Source organism: Lynx rufus, unplaced genomic scaffold (genome assembly GCF_022079265.1).
Source record: "Lynx rufus isolate CCGP_SWC_20201006 ecotype Redwood Valley unplaced genomic scaffold, mLynRuf1.p SCAF_11, whole genome shotgun sequence".
Classification (NCBI taxonomy): domain Eukaryota; kingdom Metazoa; phylum Chordata; class Mammalia; order Carnivora; family Felidae; genus Lynx; species Lynx rufus.
The window spans coordinates 35,588,376-35,608,974 of record NW_025814825.1 but is presented as its reverse complement, the minus strand read 5'-3'; the positions used below and the strand labels follow the sequence as shown (position 1 = coordinate 35,608,974).

Below are 20,599 nucleotides of genomic sequence, written 5' to 3'. Positions count from 1 at the left end.
CATCACACTCCTATAAGTTACTGACCGCACATTCCACTCCAAGTGGGGACAGAGAAGGTTGCCACCGTCTGGTCTGGATTAGGCAAGCACCCTTCTCCTCGCCCCCGCCAGTGATGCAACTCCTAGAGTCCACACTTGGCACTACTTCATCTGGCCTGGAGGAAAAGTGGAATGAACCGAGGACGGTGAGGACAGAAGATTATCAGGAAGATGCAGCTCCCTTCACCCCAGCACTTGGTCTGTAGTCGGTGCTGCAAGGATATTAGGTCACTGTGTCAATCCGAGGTGGGGCTTCCAGTGTGAAGAGAAAAGACGTTACACATGGGGCTGTCTGTCCATTTAAGGAGCTGCCCCCTCCGGATGCTGCCTGGTTTCTGGCTTTCTCACTCTCACACGTCCTCCCGGTGGGGGGGGGGGGGGTGTCCCTGCCTACAGAAAGCCACAGGGATCTCTGGGGGCGATCCCGAGCAGAAGCGGCACCACATGAGGGGACTTAGGCCAGTGATGCTGCTGCAGGTTTTGGGGTAACAGGCTCTCATCCTCCTGGGTCAGGCCCTGCGGGCCTCTTTGCACTACCAGAGGGGTAGGACCTCAAGGGTTAAGATCAAGTGCCAGGGGAAGGGGGACAATGGGGCTGCCCAACATGCAGATAAAGGCCTAAGGCTAGAGGGGCTGAAGCAATGTCTTCTTGGCCGCCGTCCATCCTGATGCTCTAAAAACTTGATCTAACTCCTAGGACGACAAACTTCATTCAGCTTGTGTGCAAATTCTGACTGATTAGTAAGCTCCACATTAAGAAGAAAGATGGGGCCCGGGTCTAGCCTTAGAGGGAAAGAATACACGATTGGAAAGCCACTCATTTTGGTCCTGATCCATCTTGAGCCTAGTGTTTTCTTATGTGTTTGAAGACTTGTTAAAAATTCTTTTCTAGGGGTGCCTGGGTGGCTCAGTCGGTTAAGTGACTGACATTGGCTCAGGTCATGATCTCATGGTTTATGAGTTTGAGCCCCACATCAGGCTCTTTGCTGGCAGCTCAGAGCCTGGAGCCTGATTTGGATTCTGTGTCTTCCTCTCTCTCTGACCCTCCCCTGCTCATGCTCTGTCTCTCTCTGTAGGTTAGCTTATCTAATGGTACCATGACCTCCCAGATCATTCTTATGGTGGATCTCAGTGTTGAATTACACAAATAATCAAAAGGCAGATCATCAACATGGACTTTTGTGTGTGTGTGTATGCTTACACCTGCATTTACACACACACACACACACACACACACACCCCTCCATACATATTAGATGATGGATTCTCCCAACCATGGCCTCAGTGGACTTACTTGTTGGAGAAGCTGCTTTGCTTTGGTGCCTCCACTTATGGAGAAAACAGTAAAGGGCTCTGGACCTGGGACCCCATGCACCGTGACTCTGTGAGCCTGCAAACATTTTCTTTCTTCTGAATTAAACATCTGTCAAGGAAGACCACATGGTTTCTCATTCATTCTCATTCTCATTCTCATGTTATTTCTAGGCTATATTCAGTACACAAGTACTAGTTCTTAGAAGTCTGTAGAGGGACATGTAAATGCAAAAGAAGACCATTCTTTTACAACCTGATACTTCTGTTTGTCGCTGAAGAGGCAATGGTGCATCTTCCTTAACAGTCTAGTGAGGATATTAGCAGCATACCACCAAAATACTAATTTATTTATTTAAAATTTATTTATTTAAAATAAATGGAAAGTGACTCTTTCCATCATAATTAGGAGACTGGTATTATCTGAAGTGTATGTTAGTCCTTACTTATGAACTGACCTTCAACAGTGTCTATTGAGTTCCCTCTCTTCTCAGGGCCTTGGGTTAGAATTTTGGTTGGTAAGATGATAGACTATTCCAGGCTTAGAGCACTCTCTGCCCAGGCATACAGATAAGTATAATATGAAAAGTATTTCTGTTTTAGGAAGAGCTGGGGAGGTGTGTAACTCACAACTTTTGAGCATTTTGTATATTAAGATATATTCATTCACTCAAAATACAAAATTCATTTATGGAGAGTTGATAGTGAATCGGACACTATGTCTGGCCCTGGGACATTATCCTAGAAAGAGGACCTTATCCCTGCCCTCAAGGGCACCCAGTGGAATGAATCAGAAAAGAAAATGGACAACTGTCAGCAGTATGCTAAGTTCCTTGGGAACCCAGAGGAGGGGGCAGATCCCAGGTTTGGAGGAAAGCAGAGAGCACCTCCTAAAAATGGTATCATCTGAACTAAATCTTGAAGGTCCAGTGTGACTTAGAAGATGGAGAGTGGGACAAGAACACCCCAAATATTGATGCAGCCTGTGTGCAAAGGCTTGGAGGTGGCCTGAAGCAGGGGATTCTGGGAGCCTCCACAAGCTCCGTGACTGGGGTGTGGAGGGGGTTGCTGGAGAAGCCAGCAGGTGCACAATCATGCATGCCTCTTCCTAACTGGCCAGAAGAGCTACACTGAGAGCGGAATAGTGACCCGAGGCCCTAAGTGTTTCATTGAACTTGTACTTTATTTTTATTTGGGGAAGGAGTTGGCTGTTTTATTTTGCTTGCACACTGTGTTTCTATTATTTAATGCATTTTATTGAGATATGATTTGTATACCATAAAATGCACATTTCAATTATATGGTTTAGCCTGCACTGTATTTTTTGGAAGCTGAAATCACTGCCAACAGTTATGCAAGTCCAGATGTCCTGACTCTCTTGGAAACCAGAAGATCAGGCCACACTGCATGGCAACCAGCAGCTGGGGCTGACAGCAGGGTAGTGGCTGCCCCTTTAAATGACTCATAAGCTCACTGTTTTCCCAGAGTCTCTGCCCAGTCCATGTATAAATTTTACTCTGACAGAAGTGGAGAACCAAGGAAGGGTTTCTAACACAGGAGTGACATGATCAGATTTAGGTTTTAGTTAGATGTGGCTAAGCAGACAGACAGAGGGGTTCAAGCTCAGAGGGAGAGGCCAGTTAGAAACTCACTGCCATGAGCCAGGTGCGAATGGATGAGGGTCAAAGCAGTAGTGATGGACAGAGATGAATGGATTTGAAAACCACTAAGGAGATAGACTTATCAAGTCTTAAAGGGGCAGTGAGAGGGAGGGAGAAGTCCAGGATGATCTTCTGTTATTGGCTTGAGCAATGGAGGGTGATGACTTCAGTGGTCAAAGAACACATACGTGTTGCTGCTGCCTGGGACCCAGGGATGGCCTGGTGTGGTACAATAAAAAATAAATATTTGGTCTTTGTTCACAGTCGCTGGCACGCATCTCCCTTGGAACCTCTGCAGCGATGAGTGTTCCCTGCATGTTATGAGATGGCCGATGGCTGGAGGCCCCTAGACAGCTTCAGGATGGGAGGTGCTCACTGGAAAGACCGAGGTGGGATCAGATGGTGGGAACTTTCAGCACCACCTGGGGCTTCCAGGGAGGGGGACGTTACCAAGAGTTGAGTCACTCACCAATGGGCTATGACATACTCAATCATGCCTTTTCAATATAGCTCCATTAAAACCAGTAAAAGGTGGGGTTCCGAGAGCTTCTGTGTTGGTGAACACATTGAGATGCCGGAGGCCTCACACCCCTTTTGCCCTATATTTTTCTTCCATCGGACTTCTCTTGCGTTGTGTCCTTATAATAAACTGGTAACAGTAAAGCACGTTTCTGAGTTCTCCGAGTCATTCTACAAAATTCCTGAGCCTGAGGAGGGGTTTGTGGAAACCTCCTGAATTTATAGCTGGTCAGTCAGAAGTACCAGTGACAACCTGGGTCTTGCCACTGACACCTGAAGTGGGGACAGTCCCATAGGACTGAGCCCTTAACTCTGGGACCTGATGCTAACTCCAGGTAGACCCTGTCAGAATTAAATTGAAAGGCAGGACACCCAGCTGCTGTCAGAGTTGAAGCAGTGTAAGAAAATACACAATGCATTTGGTGTCAGAAGTGTTGTGAGGAAAAATGGTTCATCGATGGCATGTGTGGAATCTTCAGTGCTAATAAGTATCGAGGCAAACTGAGCCAGAATCAGGCACTAAGCTCTGCTTCCCCTTTGTGAAAGCTGATTCTTGCCCTTCCATACCTAGGCAGCCCTGTCTCTGCTTCCCAGTCCTCTGCACAAGTAGAGGCAACACCTTTCTCTACCTTGGCCAAGTGTTGTTCTCAACTTTGGCCACACACTGAAGGGAAAAGGAGGAGAACCTGAGAAAATGAGGTCAGGATGGAGAGAGAGACGACACCGATGAGGTGAGGGGAAGAACAGCAGAGAAGAAAGTTGGGTGAATTATGGGTGGCCATGGCAGTGGTCGAGCCAGCGCCATTTGTGAGCATACGGGGTGCCTTTCCACAGATTGTTAGCACTATGTTGAAGTATAAGATTGACACAACGGTGAACAGGTTATATTAAACATGTAAAGAGGTAATCAATGGACACCCTTCTATTGTTATTATTATTAAACAATTTTTTTAATGTTTATTTTTTGAGAGAGAGAGTGAGCATGAGCAGGGGAGGGGCAGAGAGAGAGGGAGACACAGAATCCAAACCAGACTCCAGGCTCTGAGCTGTCAGCACATAGCCCAATGCGGGGCCCAAACCCATGAACTGTGAGATCATGACCCTAGCTGAAGTTGGACGCTCAACTGACTGAGCCACCCAGGCGCCCCTGTTATTAGTATTTTTTAAAGTTTATTTATTTATTTTGAGGGGGGAGGGGCAGATAAAGAGAGGGAGAGGGAGAATCCCAAGCAGGCTTCGTGCTGTCAGTGCAGAGCCTGATGTGAGGCTCAAACTCATGAACTGTGAGATCATGACCTGAGCTGAAACCAAGAGTTGGAAGCTTAACCTACTGAGCCACCCAGATGCCCCTCATTTTAAGTTAATTTCTAAACATCAAATAATGGAATCAACCAGTTAATTAAAGCAGTGGTACTTGTTTAAATAAACAACCTTGCATTACTGGGGTGGGTACTGGCCCAGTGGTCCTCAAACTTCAATGGTATGGACCTTACCTAGGGAACTTGTTAAGAGACAGATTCTGTAATAGTGACCCTTTCTGTGGCGTTCCTTTCCCATTTCCAAGAGAGCCAATTCTGCATCTCCCCAACCTTTGCTTAATTAGTCTTTTCCCCATGTTGTTATTTTGGGTTCATCTCCCTGGCAGGCCTATAATGCACTCATTAAGAGTGTGGGCTTTGGGGGCACCTGGGTGGCCAGTCAGTTGAGCATCTGACTTCAGCTCAGGTCATGATCTCACGGCTCGTGAGTTTGAGCCCCACATCAGGCTCGCTGCTGTCAGCGTGGAGCCTGCTTCGGATCTTCTGTCCCCTTCTCTCTCTGCCTCTTCCCTGGCTTGCACTCTGTCCCTCAAAAATAATAAAGTAAACATTACAAAAAAAAAAGAGTATGGGCTTTGGCACTACAGTAACGGGTTTATAGCTGTGTGACCTAGATATACTTAGCTCTGACCTTCCTCATCTGTATGGAATGGAGAGGATACCGTAGCTATTTCACAAAGTTACTGACAGGATTAACTGAATTAGTATAGTTGTAAAGTGCTTAGAAAGTGTCAAGTGCCAGCCATTACTGTTGTTGTCATTATTTCCATTGCTACCTAATTAATAACTCTAACTGACCAGGTTCCTGTGCCACAAGAAAGCCTATCTATCCCTAGTGTAGCGATCCCTGCAAATATGCTGAGTGAAATAGAACTTAGTTACCAAAGAGGCCGGCGTGGTGCTGCTGGAGGAATTTTCTTCCATCCTCCTACTGTTTATGAATAAACTAGAGATTTCCAAGACTTCGTTGTGGAGATTTCGCAGCTGAAGATGTCGATATCCTGGAATAATGCAGAATTGGGGAAAGCTTGTTAGCTATGCATTGCAGAGCTCTGCAAAGAAGGTAACCCAGGGAGGTCAATAAAGGGTAGGCGGAAATCAGGTCTTCCGATGGGCAGGGAGTGGCAGTGGGCATGCAACCAGCAGACAGACACCTTTTCATCGAGACTGCTGCTCCTGGGGACAGTTTTGGGTCACCTTATGGTAACTAACTTGTTCAGGTGCTATTTTTAACTTAGACTCAAGCAGAATATCTTAAACTCAAACAAAATACAGTAGGAAAATCTGATCATTTTGATATCATCTACAGTCACTGTTTTACAAATATTCCCTCTTAGTGACAATGCAGTATTCTAACAACACGGAGTTGGGAAAGTAAGCTATGGCGTAACTGTTTGTACCAATATAACATGGAATAACGTGCAGCCAGTGAAAGTGCTAATGAAGATGCATAGCTACCAACAGAAAAAGTTGCTCACTACAGGGGCACCTGAGTGGCTCAGTCGGTTAAGCATCCGACTTCGGCTCAGGTCATGATCTCACGGTCTGTGGGTTTGAGTCCTGTGTTGGGCTCTGTGCTGACAGCTCAGAGCCTGGAGCCTGCTTCGGATTCTGTGTCCCCCCCACTCTCTCTGCCCTCCCCTCTCCAAAATAAATAAACATCAAAAAAATTTTTTTTTAAAAAGTTGCTCACTACATACATTAGGAATGAAAACCAGTGAGATGCAAGACACTAAGATTAGTAGAAAGCCTATTTATTAAAAATATATATTATATGTCTATTACATATAATATGTAAATACATGGGCAGAGAAATAAAGCCTACAAAAGAAATATACCAAAAGTGATTATTTTGGAGAGATGGAAAATGGATAATTCAAAAGAAACGTTTTTGCTTCTCTGTGCTTTCTCATAATTCTGTAATAACTGTTATGAACTGAATTGTGTCCTCTCCAAATTCTCATGTTGAAGCTCTAACTCTCAGTACTTTGGAATGTGCCTGTATCTGAAGATGGGGCTTTTAAAAAAATTATTTATTTATTTATTTATGGGGCTTTTAAAAAAATTATTTATTTATTTATTTATTTTGAGAGAGAGAGAGAGAGAGAAACAGTATGAGTGGGGGAGGGGCAGGCAGAGAGAGACAGAGAATCTCAAGCAGGTTCCTTGCTGTCAGCACAGAGTCCGATTTGGGACTTGATCCCACGACCCTGGGATCATGGTCTGAGGTGAAATCAAGAGTTGGACACTCAACTGATTGAGCCACCCAGGCATCCCTGGAGATGGGTCTTTTAAAGAGGGTTAGGGCCCTCAATGAAGTCATAATGGGTAAGTAGGGTGAGCCCTAAGCCAATATGACTGGTGTCCTTATAAGAAGAGAGAGACACCAGGTGCCTGCACACAGTCTCAGGGACAACCACGTGAGGACACAGCGAGAAGGTGGCTGTCTGCCAGCCAAGGAGAGGGGCCTTGGGAGAAACCAACCCTGCCATCACCTCCATCTCCAGAACCGTGAGAAAATAAATGTCTGCCGTTTAAGCCTCCAGTCTGTGGTGTTTTGTTTCAGCAACCCGAGCTGACTAGGGCAGTGGCCATGTGCTACTTGCACAGTGGAGAAGAAAAACAGGAAGAGGACAAAATGCAGGAGACTGTAATGTGTTCGTGGAAGTCAGAGTTTGGCGCTTTGAGTGTGGTGGTGGAAGAAGGCACTAGCACCTTGGTACTCAAAGTAGGCCAGTAGGGTCAGCATCCCTGGGAGCTTGTTAGAAATGCAGACTCTCAAGCCCCCGCACCCTCAGACCTACCGCATCAGAATCTGCATTTCACTACCACGAGTCCCAGGAGACCCTGACATGCATCAGTGTTTGAGGAGCAAGGTGCAGCCATGCCCACTGGACAACAAGCTGAAGTTCCACAAGTGCTTTGGCAAAGCCGAACCACATCAGGCCAACAGCTCTGGCCTTTACTCAGGATTCTCCATCTGCCCTGCTCTGCCCCCAACACCCACCTCCAGCTTCCAACCCTGGACGTGCCATGAGAGCATCCCAGCCCTCCTTCTCTCAGGCTTTCTTTCTTTTCCTTTTTTTAATTAAAAAAATTTTTTTTTAAGTTTATTTATTTTGAGAGTGAGAGAGAGAGAGAGAGAGAATATTCCAAGCAGGCTCTGCACTGTCAGCATGGAAACCAACGTGAGGCTCGAACCCACAAACGGTGAGCCAAAATCAACCAACTTAACCAACTGAGACACCCAGGTGCTTCACTTTTAAATTTTTTAAAAGTAAGCTCTACACCCAATGTGGGGTTTGAACTCAAGATCCTGAGATCAAGAGTCACATGCTGAGCCAGTCACTGACTGAGCCAGCTAGGCAGCACCTCCGAACCCCAGGCCCCTCTCCTAACGTCAGTCCTTGCTTTAAACATGCCAGGGGTGCAGCGGCTGCTACTAGGAAGGGGTGTGCAGGAATAGGAGCACAGCTCCTCCCCACACCAGCAGAGGGAGAGCACACACTCCATGGGATGTTGTCAACACCTCTGATTTTAGGATAATGTAAAAATCTCTTTTGAGATGTGATCAAACAGTGTTCAAATCTGTATCATTTCTTCATGCCTCTTATTATTTTTAATGTTTATTTATTTTTGAGAGAGAGAGAGAACAGAGTGCAATGTGGGGGAGGGGTAGAGAGAGATGGAGACAGAATCTGAAGCAGGCTCCAGGTTCTGAGCTGTCAGCACAGAACCCAATGCGGGGCTTGAACTCATGTATTGTGGGATCATGACCTGAGCCAGAGCCGGACGCTTAACTGACTGAGCCACCCAGGCGCCCCCTTTATGCCTCTTATTTTAACTTTGTACTATGGAAATTCCAAACATACACACAAGGAGAGAGAAGAACATCATGAACCCCAGGGCATCCATCACTTAGCTATTATAATTATTAGCATTTTGAGAATTTTGTTCTACCTCGTTTTAAAGCCTTGAGTGGGATGATTCTCTGAGCAGTTACAGCTGAGCTGTTGTTTTCCACAACGGCAAAACGAAGAAATACGAGATCTTCAAAGTGAACCCGGAAGAGAAACTGTTCATTCCACATGGGGTTCAGAGTGTTCCGGTGGATGGGCTTTGTGCGGAAATGGCAGCTGTCCAGGGGCATGCCCAGCACATCGACTTCGATACACGGGCTTCCTGTGCTGCTACTCGGGCACACGTTTTGACCAGAGACAATCTGAAGCAAGGAAAAAAGGATCGAAGTCACTGAAGACACGAAAGAAACAAAGCAACCTCTGTACCTTACTGCTTCCCTCCACCAAGAAAGACAAAGAACATTCTAGAATGGAAGGGGTACATGGTTAACAAAGTTGCTAAAAAGAAAAAACAAGTGATTATAATCAGGTAATCACATGACTGGAGTCATGTGAAAGCCTATTTTGTCAACAGCATTCACCTGAAGATAACCTTTCAACTGTAAAAATGTTCGAAGATCTTCAAAAACCAAGCCGTTAAGATGATTAAGTTTCTCAAGGAGGCAGGAGGAAAGGAGACCGTACACAATCTGAGAAATGGTTACTAACATTCTGTTCAAAACGTTTTAGGTGTATATATTTGATATACCTCAAATCTTTTTCTTCAACAGTTCGTTTTGGACCAAGTCACAGGGAATGTTGTTAAAAATTAATCCATAGCCTTCTGTAAGTAGACGGAATTATACTCGAGTCCAGCTGAAATGGTCAAACAGAAAGGGGCCGCTGCCCTAGTCTTCAGGAGAGAGAAAAACCGTGTGGGAGGTGGAAGGTCTGTGAGTTGGCTCTCCCAGGGCTCTGAGGTGTCATGAGCAGAGGCTGTTTGGCATTCTTTGTTTGCAGCAAGTCAGACCAAATATGATAATGGAGAGAAGAGGTAACTTTCTCCCTTTCTGTCTTTCCTATCACCATCCAGTGGTGGTCTATCAGCTGAGTGGGAGTGAAAGAACAGGGAATAAGGTTGGGTGATGAGCTACTGGGGCTGAGTTGTTAGGGGCAGCCTGTGGAGTTCTGACAATTAGGTAGTTAAAGGAGTAAAGGAGTAAGGAGAAGCCCAGGAGTGATAAAGGTTAAGCTGTAAGGAGGAAAGATATGTAGTTGCTTCATATATTGATGCCTGTCTGATCTTATGAGAACTTGTCAGAGTGTAAGATGACCTGCTCTAACCAGGAGCTCAACTTTTATGGGATCCATGCACAGTTATGATTCCCGGGGCCTGGAGGACAGAATTCCTATCATCAGTTTGCAGGTGAAGCAGGGACCTCATAACTCCACCTACTGACTCTGGCAAATAGAGGGTCTGGTGACAGCATATATAAACCATAGCCACTGCTTCCTGAGAGGATGAAAAAATGCTTTGGGGAACTAAATCTGCATGAACAAAATGGTGATACAAGACCTTTGTAATGCCTTGAATTCAAAACCAGTTCATATTCATGAAGGCTTACAGACCTTACTAGATTCTGACAACTGGGGCCATACTTACAGTTAAGGAGTAAATGGCAGGCTCCATGTTGTCCAGATCTCTTTCTAAGGGAGAGAACTTCTGATACATGGGACAGTTCTTGTCCCACAGAACTGGGGGTTTCAAAACATAACCACACCCACCGTTGGCTTCAAACATGGCAGCATTTAAATGTAAAGGGAGATCTGCAAAATAAAGTCAATATTGTTTGGCTCACGTGTCATCCTATACATTTACTTTAAAGTTCAAAAGAAATCTGCATCAATTTCCCCTAAGCTGAAGTATGAAGAAGAGATAGCCATCCATTCATTGCATAGACTGAGTACCTACTCTGTGCCAGGTAGTGTTATGCACCCAGGATATAGCTGCTAACAAGACTTGAAATCTGTCTTCATGGAGCTCATGCTCCATCCCGTGTTCTGCCACCTAAAAACTCTTATAAATAAAAATTCACAACATCCATCCAGAAAAATCTTTGAACACCTCATTTTATACTGAACTTTAGAAAAAAAAAGGATTGTCTTATCCCCAATGCTAAGCCATGCAGACAATTGTGTGAACAATTCTTGCTTTTTCAAATATAAGATAAAATCTTAATAATACAAGAAAGGCTAGGAGAATAGCCAGAAAAACATACCTTGTCTTTGAATTTCTATTTCAACCCATAAATTGCTATGCTTCTACCTCTTTTTTTTAATTAAAACAATTTTTTATATTTATTTATTTTTGAGAGACAGAGAAACAGAGCACGAGTTGGGGAGGGGCAGAGAGACACGGAATCCCAAGCAGGCTCCAGGCTCTGAACTGTCAGCACAGAGCCCAATGTAGGGTTCGAACTATGAACCATGAGATCATGACCTGAGCTGAAGTCCGATGCTTACCCGACTGAGCCACCCAGGTGCCCCTCTACCTCTTTTTTAAAAATGGCGGTTCAATAGAAAACAAACCATTATCACATGTGATTCACATCATATCCACAGTCTCCTCAATCACAAATGCTGGGAACTTTTACAACAGTCTTTTGTGGCCAAAATTTATTTGGTACGGGTCTTTGGTGAACGATCGGATCCCTGCACATTCAAATGCTCATCTGATGGCACAAGTCTGCACAAAGTTGCCCAAATGAGCAAAAAGTTTATGAGACACACCTGACAAATGTTCCCTCTGCTAGATTCCTCCCATGTGCAGAGTGAACTTTGCTACATGGACCAACATCAAGGAAAAGTGTGGTAAGCACCGTGGAGCGATAAGAAGTTGGCCTTTACTGGTGTGGGGGGGGAGCTGGCCAGGGTCATGTACAGGAATTCTGGGGGGAAGATGTCTTAGACACATGAGAGCTCCTGGGGCCTCAGCCTACTTATCTACAAAATTAGCACACTGGACCCCTCCTCTCAGGCCCATCCAGTCCCCATGTGATTAATTCACTGAGGCTACAGAGGGAAGCAAACTAGCCCACGCAGTTGGTAAATGTGAAATGGATAAATATGACTAACAAAATTAGAGCAGCTCATACTTACTGCACCCTTTCCATGCACTAGCACCTGTTCTAAGCACTTTGGGTGCACCAGTGCCTCCATAACCCATGAGGTGGCTTATTGCCTTATTTTAGTATTTTCATTTTTAGAGATGAGGAAACTGAGGCATAAGATATGACAAAACCCAAGGCACATGGCTAGAAAGTGGTGAATGCTAGTGTTCAAACTCAGACAGCCTGACCCATCTTAACTACCGAACCGCATAATGTATATTATCTTAACTACCCAGTCTTAACTGCTGGAGCCATATAACGTATACCTCATGGGGGTGTCATAAAGATAAATGAGACAAGGGGCACCTGGGCAGCTCAGATGGTTAAGTGTCCAACTTCGGCTCCGGTCATGAGTTTGAGCCCCGCGTTGGGCTCTGTGCTGATAGCTCAGAGCCTGGAGCCTGTTTGGGATTCTGTGTCTCCCTTTCTATCTGCCCCTCCCCCACTCGTACTCTCCCTCTCTCTCAAAAATAAATAAAACATTAAAAAAAATTTTTTTAAATGAGATAATGTGTAAAGGTCCCTACCCCAGCATCTGGCACATAGAAGGTGCTCAATAAATTAAAATATTAAATTATATCATGATGTCGACACCCATTTGGGTTTGAAGTCTGATTCCATTAGCAATGTATCTATCCTTGCAGCTTTTCAAAACTTGTATTCTCCTTTTTGTTTGTTTTAAGTAGGCTCCACACCCAACGTGGGGCTCACACTCACAACCCCAAGATCAAGTCACACACTGACTGAGCCAGCCAGGCAGCCTGCTTTCCCAAACTTTAAAGCACTTTTTCTTAACTAAAATCTCACTTGGCGATCCCATACGTAAAACAGATCCACGTGGAGCTGCTTTGTTAGAATAAAGGCGGGGCCTCCAATCTAGTTCTCCCACTGCCCCCTAGGGCTGGTCTCAGAACTTCATCTAGAGCTGTAATTTTAAAAACTCCTGTATCCATTAAGTGAAACAGTGTGCCTGAATCTGTGTAACCCCATCATCCCTCTCAGTCAATGAGGGTGATGGCACTGATGTGGGAGAGAGGAAAAGCCTGCAGGGGTGAGTGGAGGCCCACCAGCAGCCTCAGTGTGTGTTTCAGAGCGCGAGGTGGGTCAAGGAGGGGCAATTCCCGGGTCCCCCTCAGCCACAGCTCCCTTTGCCATCAGTGGAGCCAGGATGTCTGCGGCAGCCTTGGCGCTTCAGGAAGAAGGACACATCCCAAACCAGATGCGTTTTCATTTCCTTGAGAAAACCACTTTGCTAGTTATTTCAGTTGACTTAAATATTTCAGTGTTATAACAACCGAGGGGACCAGTGGACACAGGGCTAAGGACAGGGCCAGAGATGTGAACCCACAAGCCTCTTGGGACAGATCGAAGAGAAATTTTTACAACTCTGAAGATATTTCATTATTATTTCCACTTGTGAGTCCAAATCATACTGTTTTCATAACTTATCAAAAAACACTTATGATGGTTAATGTTCGTGGAATGTTTTCTACGTGCCAAGCACTGCGTTTGGTATGGTACTTCACTTGTGCCGACTTACTTAATATCAATTGAGAGAAACAAATATTAAAGGGCACAAAAATATGACTGATGTCTCTGACCATACATCTGTGGGGTCAGCCACAAGTAGACACTGTTGGCACCTGTGCAAGGTTGCTAGGTGGTCCCAGGGCGAAGGCTGGGGTTTAACCTTGGCTGAAGACAGGGCTATGCTTTGGTTGATGGGTCAGCACAGCTAGCTGGGATCTGATTCAGTGCTCATGAGAGGAACGAGAATGTTGCTTGACTATTCGAAGGAGAGACTGGTTTTCCAGTGAGCTTTTAGGAAACATTCTTCCTCTATTTTTTCTTCGTCTTCTGCAGCTCCCTTCTTTCCCCCATAACCAAGTGGAGACAAAACACTTTACCCTCTGAACTCCCAGAGTCCTTGTATCTATTATTATTAGTCATTCTGTAACCTTGAGCAAAGTAACTGCTCTGTGCCTTGGTTTGCTCATCTGAGAAATGGACATCATAAAGGGACCCCCCTCTTAGGGTTGTGGCAGGGATTAAATGAGAGAATAGGGGTCAAGAATGCAGCGAGGTGCCTGGTACACAGTGAGCATGCCATAAACGGCAGCTGCTACCTGGAGTTTACTCCTCAGTTACTCTGTTAGGAGTCCCATCCACAGTGGAGAAACACACACACTACGTTCTCTGTTTAGGTGGTTCACGTATTTGTTTTCCCCGTGGTAGCCACGTCTAGGGCACTGAACATTATTTATTTCAGTCTCAAAGGGAAGAGAAGAAGCTAAAATGCTTCTAACTTGCAAAGTGTTTGGAGCAACACTACTTTTTGACTGCAAGAACAAGAGCTTAGCAAGAGAACTTACTAAGGCATGTTAGGAAATCTCTGCCCCCAAACACCTTTAAAAGCAAACTGGACAGAGTGCTGTCAAAAGGAGTCATAAGTTTAAAAAGTACTTTAAAAAGGCAGCAGGGGGGCACCTGGGTGGCTCAGACAGTTAAGCATCCAGCTCTGGGTTTTGGCTCAGGTCATGATCTCAGGGTTTCATGAGTTCGAGCCCCATGTCAGGCTCTGCAATGACAGTGTGGAGCCTCCTTGGGATTCTCTCTCTTCCTCTCTCTCTGCCCCTCCCCGACTCATGCTGTCTCTGCCTCTCTCAAAATAAATAAACTTAAAAAAATTGAAAACAAGAAGGAGGCAGGAACAGAAGAACTTTAGGGGTCCCCTCATGGTCTTTATTGTCTTTTTTTTGAGAGAGAGAGAGACAGAGAGAGAGAGAATGAATGGGAGAGGGGCAGAGAGGAAGGGGAGAGAGAATCCCAAGCAGGCTCCACGCTGTCAGTGCAGGGCCTGACTCAGGGCTTGAACTGACAAACTGTGAGATCATGACCAGAGCTGAAATCAAGGGTCAGGCACTTAACCGACTCAGCCACCTGGGAGCCCCTTTATCTATCGTCTTAATCGAAACATCAAGGGCACAATTCCATATCAAATTCACTTCTGTTTTTGGTCATCTGTACTTTAACCCTCACATCCGGTGTGCCCCAGTCTGGAGTCCTGCCCCTTCAAACAATCTTGTTTGCTGAACTATATTTACTGAAATATAAGAGGCAGAGGAGAGAGGTGGGGAGGCACCCTTCTGGGTGAAGCAGGCCCATTACCATCTGTCTGGTAGTTGAGCGCCACGAGCTGTATCCCATGGAGCCAGAACATGAGGGGATTGGGGTTGGAGGAGTCGATGCGAGTGGCAGCCGGGTAAGTCCTCAGCAGCTGACAGGCGGTGTGCTGGATCAGTTTCTGAGAATACCTGCGACACAGACGTTTGGCGGCATTTTCATTCAGCGAGGAGATATGGTAACATTTGGGAGTTCTAATGATAGCGCTGAGGGATGTGGTTGGATTGAGGGGGGAAGAAGATTCCTCCCAGGCCTGTCGCATTCCTTCACAGGAACCTAAACCCCCCAAAAGATTAGCCTCAGATTAGTGCAGAAAACTTTAAAAATTTTAGAAAGATAAAACCTGAACAACATCCCCGCAGGCAATCATAACACATAATACATTGGAGTACATCTTGCCTTTTCCTCGTGAGTTAGTCTACCACCTTGAAACAAATTGAGAGCTATTGAGTTTTAAGATGACTGTGGCCACACCAATTTAAATCAAAAGCCTGAAAGTCCTTGCCTATGTACCTCATGTATTCTGTGGATACATTTGCACAAAGGCACAATGTATGCCCAAGGGTGTTCACTCTAGCGTTGTTTTGTTTTGTTCTGTTTTTAAATAACAAAACAAAACCCAAAAACTCCAAAACCACCACCATCACCACCACCACCACAATCCAGGAAGCAACCTAAATGTTCTACCAGTGAGGTAGTGATTAAATAAACGACAATATATCCACACAATGGAATAATACCACAGAGGCACTAAGGACAATAAGGTAGACAAATGTATAGAAAGCCATGAGGAAAGTTACAGCAAGTATAGAGGTTATACAAGTCTCCCTGATTTTAAACTCTACTACAAAGTATAGTAATCAAAACAATATGGTATTGGCATAAAAATAGACACATAGATCAATGGAACAGAATAGAGAGCCCAGAAATAAGCCCACATATATATGGCCCTTTAATTTATGACAAAGGAGCCAAGAATACACAATAGGGAAAGGATCATCTCTTCAATAAATGGTGTTGGGAAAACTGGATGGCCACATGCAAAAGAATGAAACTAGACCACTGTCTTACACCATACACAAAGAATTAACTTGAAATGGATTAAAGACTTGAATGTAAGACCTGAAAATACACAACTCTTAAAAGAAAACAAAGGCAGTGAGCTTCCTGATGTTAGTCGTGCGTGGCCTTGAATTCCTGGGTCTGACTCCAACATTAAAGGCAACAAAAGGAGAAGTAAACAAGTGGGACTACATCAAACTGAAGTGCTTCTGCATAGCAAAGGAAGCCATCAATAAAAAGAAAAGGCAACCTACTGAATAGGAGGAAATATTTGCAAATCTTTTATCCAAATATCTAAATGTGTTATATCTAAAGTGTATATAGAACTCAAATAACTCAAAAGCTAAACAACCAATTTCATTAACAAATGGGCAGAAGATTGAAGCAGACATTTTTCCAAAGAAGATCTATAGATGGCCAACAAGCACATGAGATGAGCGATGTCAGTAATCACCACGGAAATGCAACCCAAACCACAGCGAGATACCACTTCACGCCTGTCAGAAAGGCTAGTATCAAAAAGACAAGAAATAACAGCAGTGGGAGAGTAAACAGTGGAGAAAGGGAACGCTCGTGCACTGTTAGTGGGAGAAAGCTGGTGCAGCCACTGTGGAAAACAGTACGGAACTTCCTCAAAAATTAAAGATAGAAATACCATATGATCCAGCTATACTGTTTCTGGGTATTTATCTGAAGAAAATAAAAACATTAATTCAAAAGGATATATGTACCCCAGTGTTCACTGCACCATTATTTACAATAGCCAAGATACGGAAACAACCTAAATGTCCAGTCCATTGAAGGATGAAGGATGAATGGATAAGGAAAACATTATATATATATATACATATATACATATATACACACGTATGTGTGTATACACACACGTGTGTATATACACACATATGTATACACACACGCATGTATATGCACACACATATGTACACGCATGTGTATATATGTACACACATGTGTATATACATATACATACATGTGTATATACATATACATGCATATGTGTATGTATATATATACACATATACATATGTGTATATATACGTATATATGTATATATGTATACATATATGTATATAACACATATGTATATATGTATCATATATGTATATATACGTGTGTGTGTGTGTGTGTGTGTATATCATGGAATACTACTCAGCCATAAAAATTAAGGAAATCCTGCCATTTGTAACAACATGGATGGATTTTGAAGGTATGATAATACTTACTGAAATAAGAGAGAGAAAGACAAATACCACATGATTTCGCTTACACGTGGAATATAACAAAACAAAACAAACACATAAAACAAAGCAAAGCTCCCAGATACAGAGAACTGATTGGTAGTTATCAGAGGGGAAGGGGGTTGGGGGGTGGTGAAATGGGTGAAGGGGGTTAAGCGTACAGTGATGGATGATAACTAGATTTATTGTTAGGATCACTTTGTCGTGTATATTAAAGATCAAATTACTATGTTGTACACCTGAAACTAATATATACGTTATATACAAATTGTACCTAGAGAAAAAAATAGTCCAACTATGTTCAGTTATATCAAAACACAATAAACTTAACAGTGATTACCTCTGGGGAGGAGAACTGGGACACTGAGAGTGGAAAGGAATTTTAATAATACTCCGAACTGTTTTGAGTTTTTAACTATGAGAATTTATTACTTTCATAGTAAAAAGTAATTAGAAATAAAATGGATATATCTTCTGGAGTTATAAGGATGAAGAGCACAGTTCCAAGAACAACTAGAATGTTCCAAGGTGGCTCCAATTTTTACTTTTGAGGCAAACACTGTTAGAACGTCTTTAGTGAAACGTTATTTTTTAGGAAGTTAAGAGTGTAAATTCATAATTTAAATATATTGGTACCACACTTAACCTAACACTTCACATAAACATTCATGAAAAAAAAAATTAAAAGTTCAAGGGAAGTGCTTAGACGGTCAAATATCAGAATCATCCGGCATGCAGAATCAGGCCAAAATATTACAAGAAGGTGACTTTACTTTTTCCAGATGCTTTGTTAAACGATGCTGTCTCCCCAGGGCTCATTCTGCCCGGATTGTTGCCAAAAATGGACTTCCTGCTTTTCCTTTCTTTTCCTCTGCTAGAGCCAGATGCATTTAGAGTTGACAGGCCTGTTCCCATAAAATGAAAATAAATAAGCCAAAAACTACAAGCAAGGAACTCGACATTTTCCATCCCTGTTACTGTTTATTTTGAAGTCCTACTACTCCCTGGCAGCCCCAGGACAGAAGACCTACTAGCATTTTTAGCACAGTTAATAAGAACGGGGAATGATAGCAAAGCTTTTCTCTCTGTAGACAAATGTGACCAGAACTGCATGATCATCACAAAATCACATACACAGACCCACTTGGATGTGCACCAGAAAGATTCTGAAAAGCTACATGAAAAGAAAGCACTCCAGTCAACATTTCTCAGAACCTGATTACTCAACTTGGAGAGATGAAAGACCGGTTAAAAGCTGGAGCTTCAGCGGCACATTGTCTAGGTTCAATTCTTGCCAGTATGAGGTTGCCTTAACATCTACCTTCTCCATTCCTCAGTTTTCTTACCTACAAAATGGGTGTGATAGGAGCTCGCTCCCAGGGTTAATCTGAAGGTCTGATGGGAAATACATTAGGATGATGATGATGTTTCCTGGCTTCTCTTTCTCACTCCCAGCCCTACTGTTGCCTGACCCTTCCTGCCTGGCACAGTGCCTGGTGTGTGGCAGGAACTTAATAGATATTTGCTGAATGAGAGAATGAATGCACACCGTGCTCCAGTGCAGGAAGAGTCATTTAAAAGCTCCAATGAAGCCAGAGTCGCCTCCAAACCATTCCACTGTGTACAACTGTACCGTTAGAAAGTAATTCCTTCAGCTGAAGCAGCATTCAGGAGGACCTCTTTGAGATGAAAATATACCTTCCAGGAACATCATCAGAGGAAACAGGGTAAGGTAGCGCTTCAGAATAGCACAGACTGGGGTGCCTGGGTGGCTCAGTCGGTTAAGCATCCGACTTCGACTCAGGTCACGATATCGCGGTCCGTGAGTTTGAGCCCCGCCTCGGGCTCTGGGCTGACAGCTCAGAGCCTGGAGCCTGCTTCGGATTCTGTGTCTCCCTCTCTCTCTGACCCTCCCCCGTTCATGCTCTGTCTCTCTCTGTCTCAAAAATAAATAAACGTTAAAAAAAAAAATTAAAAAAAAAAAAAGAATAGCATAGACTGAGGGGCGCCTGGATGGCTCAGTCGGCCAAGTGTCTGGCTTCAGCTCAGGTCAGGATCTCATGGTTTTTGAGTTCGAGCCCTGCGTCGGGCTCTGTGCTGACAGCTTAGAGACTGGAGCCTGCTTCCGATTCTCTCTCTGCCCCTCCCCTGCTTGTGCTCTGTCTCTCTCTCTCTCAAAAATAATTAAACATAAAAAAAAAAAGAAAAGAAAAGCACAGACTTTGGGGTTGAAACCTCACACAAATTGTGCGACCTCACACAAATTACTTAACCTCTCTGCATCACTCCCTCCTCATCTGTAAAAGGGTCAAGGTGGTTAGGGTTGAATGAGATCATGGTGTATATACATACTTAGTAGAGTGTCTTGGTCAGAGAAAGTGCTCAGTTCATAGCAGCTGTGGGGCTTCTAAATTTTGTATTCTCTTAAGTATCTGTAACCACAAAGATGCAACACAAACTTGGACTAGGAGGTTCTCATGCTTTATCTTAAAATGTTGTGTGAATTTTGCACTCTGCATCATGACAGAAAATGAAACTTAGGTTTTCTCCCAAGTATAACCGATGGCGGGGGGGGGGGGGGCGGGCAGGGACAAGGAACTAGAGCAAGGGGCCTATTCATTCTGGGGTTTTTGTACGCATCCTGGCACATGTCGAAGGGTATGTGGGCCCTTTTGTGAAGAGCCTGGTTGTTCTCTTGGGGTGAGGAAGCAAGAAAACAAGAGCTGGGTGATCAAGAAAAGGGAAGGAATCTGGGGAGGCCCAGAGAACTAACTGATAGAGCAACAAAGAGCCTTCTCCTGCCCTATTGGCCCATTTAACAATGACAATGACAACAACTACTTCCAGAGAGCCAGTTCTTTCCTGGAGAGCGTGTTAATCACATTCTATACTTTACTGCTGATTTTTACAACCATCCTGCAGGTTAGGACTGTGAAGCCTTTTTTTTTTTTTTTTTTTTTTTTTTTTTACAGAGAAGGAATTGGAAGAGCCCTGCCACCAAAGCAGGTTCATGATCTTGGGGAAATTCATTTACTTTGGGGGAAGGTCACACCACATGATCTTTGTGGTGCCTCAATGCTCTGAAGATTTGTCTGCATACGTCTCCTTGGAAGGGACTTGGTGAAGGTGAGCTGCATTGAAATTGATAAGGTAGCAAATGCAAACAATATGTAGCAAAATAAACATCTTGTGGTATTTCCCCCATGAGCATTGAAATAAATCATAATACCAATACAT

The 20,599-nt window shown here is 44.0% G+C and overlaps 1 protein-coding gene across 1 annotated transcript in view; it reads right to left on the bottom strand.

The window, feature by feature from the left end:
- PLCE1 (phospholipase C epsilon 1) overlaps positions 1 to 20,599 on the bottom strand; it is a 321,538-nt gene that overhangs the window by 15,606 nt on the left and 285,333 nt on the right. Inside the window, exons 23-28 of the mRNA XM_047072225.1 lie at positions 18,136 to 18,267; positions 15,027 to 15,317; positions 10,352 to 10,515; positions 8,810 to 9,071; positions 5,732 to 5,850; positions 1,334 to 1,462 (exon numbers count right to left, since the gene is read on the bottom strand). Of these exons, the coding sequence (XP_046928181.1) occupies positions 1,334 to 1,462; positions 5,732 to 5,850; positions 8,810 to 9,071; positions 10,352 to 10,515; positions 15,027 to 15,317; positions 18,136 to 18,267 (1,097 nt within the window). The remainder of the gene's footprint in view (positions 1 to 1,333; positions 1,463 to 5,731; positions 5,851 to 8,809; positions 9,072 to 10,351; positions 10,516 to 15,026; positions 15,318 to 18,135; positions 18,268 to 20,599) is intronic.